The 6,755-nt window shown below is 45.3% G+C and overlaps 1 protein-coding gene across 1 annotated transcript in view; it reads right to left on the reverse strand.

Moving 5' to 3' along the window:
- The window catches only part of LOC137350578 (nuclear receptor ROR-alpha A), a 1,041,882-nt gene extending 1,041,051 nt beyond the window's left edge, over positions 1 to 831 (reverse strand). The window contains exon 1 of the mRNA XM_068015239.1: positions 498 to 831. Within this exon, the coding sequence (XP_067871340.1) occupies positions 498 to 633 (136 nt within the window). The 5' untranslated portion in view covers positions 634 to 831. The remainder of the gene's footprint in view (positions 1 to 497) is intronic.
- Positions 832 to 6,755: the final 5,924 nt, after the last annotated feature.

The following is a 6,755-nucleotide window of genomic DNA, read 5'->3' on the forward strand; positions in this document are numbered from 1 at the left end:
CAGGTGACCCCATACCCACACCTCCTGGGCCAGGACACCGCATACCCTCCCCTCCTGGCCAAGGCCACCGCATACCCACTCCTCCTGGCCCAGGTCACCCCATACCCAGTTCCTTCTGGTCCGAGTCACCCCATACCCACTCCTCCTGACCCAGGTGACCCAATAATCACTCCTCCTGACCCAGGTGACCCCCATACCCACTCTCCCTGACCCAGGTCCCCCACAGACCCACCCCCTCGCCCGCGTCCCGCCATACCCACTCCTCCCCGTCCAGGGTCACCCGCAGACCCACCTCCTCCTGGCCCGGGTCACCCGGAGACCCACCCCCTCCTGGCCCGGGTCACCTTACTGCCATCCATAATCCCGGTCCGGGCCATCCCATAAACCTCTCCCCAGGCACGGGTCACCCTGGTCCCCTGGCCTGCTGAGGGAGCGGGTGAGTGGGTGGGATTTCCCACTCGCCCTTCCCCCAGTTCCCGGCCCCTTGGCTCGGTTACCTCTGTTGGTGCTGGAGCAGCTTTGGTGGCGGACGGGCGCTTCCTGCTCGCCGGTTTTCGGGAGGCTGTCGGCGGTTCTGGTGGTGGCCGGCTCGGGGCTGGCGGCTGGAGCTGGTGCCGGATGAAGGGACTCCATGTTTTAGTAGCAGGTCGCTCTTGAGCTCGGGGAAAAGCCTGGGAGTCGCTGAGAGCAGAGGACGGAAAGGCAGGTCTCGGGCTGCCTACAGATTGTTGTGACTCTCCGTACCCGTGAGTGTATGCAGGAGAGTCTCGGTTACAGACAGGGACCTGGAGCAGGGAGAGGGAACAGTGGCTGCTGCGGAAACAGGCTGAGCGCCCTAAGCAAAGCATTACATAGGCACCGAGCACACGTCATCTCGACTCACTGGGTGAGAGGCAGGCTATGCTTCACACGGAAAATGAGCTACATAAATAATCCTTCAGACTTTAAACATTTCCCAATCAGCAGAGAGAAACTGCAGCCCGAAGGGTGAACTGCGTACGAGCATTTTAAAAAATAAAATGCAAACGTGATATTTATTCATTGCATTTCCAGGTTGCATCACACCGTGCAGGGGACATTTAATTTTATGTTCTTGTAATAAATAGAAAGTATAACGGCGTTTTACTTTTTATAACATGAGGTTTCAGTTACAGATTAAGCGATAGGGTTCATCTGTCAATGTCCTAATTTTCTCTTTATGAATAACTTTCCCCAGACTAACTTTTCCGAATGCTAATTTCACGCAATGTGTTTGAGCTAAAGTTCAAGTTCAGCTCAAACTTCAGCCAACCTAACAATATACCTGTGATCAGCGCTGCAGAGATATTCATCTCTACAGGGGTGTACAAGAACCATGGTATTTATTTGCAAGTGGAACAGTTAACAGGAAATATTTGGAGGGAAATTGATTGAAATATTATTTGCACGATCCATAACCCGGCAAGGACTCGATTGGCCGAATGGCCTCCTTCTCTGCCGTAAATGACTCTATGGTTGCTTTTTCCTTTAGAATAATTCTACTTGGCTATCCGATTGATCGGATTCTGAGTGATTCTGTGCTGATTATGGTTGTACTCGTTTCAGAACAAAAGTGCAACTGACTTAAAACAATGAAAAAACTTTAATCAGAGAGATTGCATTTAATAAAAGGCACAAGTGCACTCAGTCACTTTCCTGAAATCTCCCAGTCTTTACTGCTTTAGTTTCTATACATTATATTTGCAGTCAGTAATTTTGATTCCAGAGCTGAAAATACTGGGGACAGTACCACACCGGCAGATTCACTGCAGCAATCGACTGCTAAAACGCAAAGCTTCCGCCTGTGAAACTAGAAAGAGTTTCGGTTACTTCCCTGTCTCAGTTCGGTTAAGTCCTTTTCTTTAAATTAACACACAGAGGGAAAAATTCCAATGAATGTGTAATAATCTCATGTTCAACCACTAACAGAATTTACTTGTATGAAGATAAAATATGTAAATGGGGAATTTGTGTTTAATTTCAGAGTATTCCAAGCGAGACCTGACAGCCTTGTGTAAATTATCGGCTTCAAAGTTGCACGGACCCGCTCATCACTCGCCACCCAGATTTCTACCAAGTTAGGATTCATGTGGCATCTTTACTGGATCTCAGGTCGGCGGTTGTGTCTATCATCGAGCGTCCTCTTAGCTTCCATCTGTTTACAGAGTAACGGGACACTCGACATAAATGCAAGAGCAACTGCATACAGTCCTTTAAACGAATTAGTTTCAAACTATTTCACAGGCTTTTTGCACCAAAACTGATGTATCGATTACAATAAATGCCCATCAGATACATTATTATCGCCAGTAAATAGTAACATTTAAATCCAGCAAAGGATCAAAGTAACAATTTAACAGTAGGTACTACCAAAACAGTGATTTATGCCGCCCGAGCCTTTCCTCAAAGTTTCTCCCATCCACGTGTTTTATTTAATAGATTTGTTAATTTTTAAAAAACTCAATTTATTTACTTTGAACATTTTTAGGCATGCGTTTTGCAGTGCCGTAAATGCCTGTTTAGCCCAGTTCTGTCCATTGGCAGGTCCGAACTCAAGTCTCACAAGTGAGGTTCTTGATTTTAAAATTCTCATCCTTGTTTTCAAATCCCTCCATACTCTGGTCCTTTCCTATCTCTGTAACCTCCGCCAGCCCTGCAACCCTCAGAGATATCTGCACTCCAACTCTGGCCTCTTGCACATTTCTGGTTTTATTTGCTTCAAAATTGTCTTCATGATAACACCATGTGAAGCTCTTTGAGACATTTTTCTACATTAGAGGCACTATATAAATGCAAGTAGTTATTGAACTTCTTACTATGGAAGAGAAGCTAAGGTGATTTCCCATTGCCTTCTTTTATCTTTGAAGCGCGTTCTCCTAGGTTGGCTGCAACCAAGGCTAAAAAGCCTCATCTACTATTTATGATGGGAGAGCTGCTGCTGGACATCAACCCATCAAATCCATTCACATCTTAGGAAGCAGCAGAAGCAGTGGTTCAAGGAACACTGAATATTACGGTAATATCTATAATCATGGGTGGATCCAAAACATGAAGGGTGGAATTTAAGTTGAAATCCACCTAAAATAACTTACTTGTCCCATTACCACCCCCTTTTTCCTTGCACTATCATCCCTTTTATCATTGAATCTCTCTTGCTTTCACCCTGTCATAGATCCATAGATCTTCTGTTTTGTTCTTCCCACACCCACACTTTCTCTGTCTGATAACCGGTTTAAAAACTTATATCTCTAAATTTTTCTCCTTCTGATGAAAGATCATCCCTCTCCACAGATCCTGCCTGACCTGCTGAGTATTTCCAGCATTTTCTGTTTTTATCTCATATTTGTAGCATCTGCAGTATTTTGTCAAATTACAAACTATTGTTTCTTTTCTCATGATTGATTAACAGCCCTATAAATTAAGAACACAAGACGAGAGGTACAATGTATTAGTGCTTAATTAACTGCCACTCCTCTTCCAGGAATACTTACTGTCATGCAGAGCCCGACATGCCAAGAATGAGGCATATTAATTTTGTCATATGAAGATTGATTTTAAACTGTTGCTGGAGTGAAGAAATGACTGGTTTGAAGATCACCAGACACTTGGCTGGAAGAACATTTGCATACTAAGAGACAGTGCTTGGAGAGACAAAGGAATTGATCACTGATTAAATGAACAGAGATTAGTCTGACAATGGTTCCACATCTTGTCGGTAAGAGACAGCCCTACACTGCCCCCCCCCCCCCCACCCGCCCCCAACCCTTCCCCCCCCCCCCCCCCTACCAAGAGCTTTGAAATCCACAAACCTTGTAGGAGAGACTTCCCAAATAAGGAGCTAGTCACATGAATAACCTGCTGGGCAACCTGGGGTTTTGCATTGTGCCACAGACAGAAAGGAACAGAAGGAAGTGCAACTGAAGCTGGAACAAGGACACCACTCTCTCTCTTGCTTTCTCCCAAGCCACCGGACCCACGGAAGACATGTAAACCTCAAGAGAGAAAAAACTCCTACATCAGAACAAGTTGAAGCGTGAACTGGGCCCTAATGAATTGCAAGACCTATCTCAACCAAAGACTCCACATTGAACTTAAAGGACTGTAACTACCAGATATTGCCTCAAACGTTTCCCCTTTATTCCTACTACTTCTTCTGTCTCTATCTGCGTGTGTGTTTATTGCATATGCATGCTAGCGTGGTCGCGTCGCATATTCATAGTCGTTAACTGGATTTGAGTTTCAGATTAATAAACTTCCACCTTTCCTGTTTAAATCTAAAGAAACCTGTCTCATTTCTTTGCCTTTCAGTTAGAGCAGTGAACAAGGATTCACTGAGGGGAAGCTAAAAACACGGTGTTTAAAAATTAAACCCTGTTACGATTAAACAGGCAAAGGCTGAGAGGGAACCCCTAGACCCCTTCTCACCTGGTCGCAACATCACCTTGAAGAAGCTCTGCTCTTGTCTGACAGGATTTCTGTTTGCTTCCTTAACCATGTTCACCTTCATTGCTTTCTGTTTCCCTTCTTGTGTTTGATCAGATGTCCACCAAAACTTGTTTTCAAAACCAGATCTTTTTCCTGTCTCTGGCTTTGACTGCATGAATTCCAACTGAAATTCCAGCCTTTATGTTTCGGATTCACTCATGATTAAAGATAACTCCAAGATATTCAGGGTTCCTTGAACCACTGCTCTCACCTCTTCCTGAGATCCACGCTCAACACTATGCACTGCCACATGCACACTCTCAACCTCTCTGTTCAGTAGCACCAACTTACTATCTCAAAGCTGCCCTGATCCACACTTTCATTTCATCCTTCACATCATTGGGCAGTTTAACAAAAAGCATTTTTTCTTCTTTTCTGGTGTTGAGTATCACAAGCTTCAGTGACTCTTGGGTACCAATGCCCATTTAGATCCTTCTTCCCCTTCACTTTTCTCTGACTCCCTCCTTCCAATATCACCCCTTGTTGTGTTTTCACAAACTCTTTTGACCTTCCCTTCTCTGACCCCAAAAGATTAGGCCTCAGCAAAGGACTCAGCTTCAACCCCTTATGCCCCCACCTCAATGAATTTTGAACTCAGCATAAAGCTGAGCTCTTCTGTTATCTTCCCCTCCGTGCCCACTTCTTTGGCTAGGAGTCGTGCTTGGACAGTGGACCCTTTCTCCTAGGTTCAGAATTCTCTTTCCATCTGGACCTTTCCCTCTGGCCTCTTACACCCTCTTGATCTTTTCATTGGGAACTGCCAGTGTGACAGCAGCCATCTGAATTTCTCTACTGTCCTCACTCACTTGAACCTACCTACCTCTGAAGTTGCAGCACACTGTTCTCTCAGGTCTAATCTTGAAATTGCCATTAAACCTGGCGGCACTGTTGTTGTTTGGCAAACAGACCTCCACCTTATGGAGGCTCAATACCAACTCTCCAACACATCTGCCTACCCCCACTGGACCAAGACCTCATCAGTGAACATCAAGCCAGTGTTTCCCAGACCGTCACTGATCTCATCTCTGCAGATCTTTTCCCTATGACTTCCAGCCTCATAAGCCTCTAACCCCACACAGCCCACTTCTACTTCCTTTCCATTATTCACAAACAGGACTGCCTTGATTGTCACAGTCTGTTCTTGCCCCTTGGGACTACATCGACTCTACTTTTTCCCATGTCTAGTCTAGTCCCATCTACATCCATGAGTCTTCCAACTCCCTCCACCACTTTAACAATTTACAATTTCCTGTCCCTAACTGTCTTCATTTCATCATGGATGTCCAGTGCCTCTACACCTCCATCCCCGACTAGAGCAGCCTTAGGCCTTTATTTGTACAGTCAAGGATTCTATGCTGTTTTAAACAGCTTTATTAACTAGTCTGCCACCTTCAAAGATTTGTGCATAGAAACTCAAAGATCCTTCTGTTCCTGCACCCCCTTTAAAATTGTGCCAATTACTTAATATTGGCTTTCCTCAGTTTTCCCATCCAAATGCATCAGTTTGCACTTCTTTGTGTATGATTTCATCAGTTTTTTAAAATTCATTTCATGGGATGTGGGTGTCGCTGGCAAGGTCAGCATTTATTGCCCATCCTTAATTGGATGGACTGCAGTGGTACAAGAAGGCTTCTCAAAGGCAATTAGGAATCGGCAATAAATGCTGACCTTGCCAGCGACACCCACATCCCATGAAATGAATAAAGAAATGACCTTTGAGAAGGTGGTGGTGAGCCACCTTCTTATGGCGCTGCAGTCCACGTGGTGTAAGTATACCCACAATGCTGTTGGGACAGAGTTCAAGATTGGCCCAGTGACAGTGAAGGACTGATGATATAGTTCCAATTCAGGATGATGTGTGACTTGGAAGGAGCTTGCAGGTGGTGGTGCTTCCATGCATCTGCTACCTTTGTTTTTCTAGGTGGTAGAGGTCTTGGGTTAGTAAGGTGCTGTCAAAGGTGCTTGGTGAGTTGCTGCAGTGCATTTTGTATATGGTGCACACTACTGCCACTGTACACTGGTGGTGGAGGGAGTGAATGTTTAAGATGATGGATGGAGTGCCGATCAAGCGGACTGTTTTGTTCTGGATGGTGTTGAGCTTCTTGAGTATTGTCGGAGTGCACTCATCCAGGCAAGTGGAGAGTATTTCATCACACTCCTGTCTTGTGCCTTATAGATGATGGACAGGCTTTGGGGAGTCAGTAGGTGAGTTACTTGCCAAAGAATTCCCAGCCTCTGACCTGTATTGGGGG

The sequence above is a fragment of the Heterodontus francisci genome, chromosome 35 (genome assembly GCF_036365525.1).
Source record: "Heterodontus francisci isolate sHetFra1 chromosome 35, sHetFra1.hap1, whole genome shotgun sequence".
NCBI lineage: Eukaryota > Metazoa > Chordata > Chondrichthyes > Heterodontiformes > Heterodontidae > Heterodontus > Heterodontus francisci.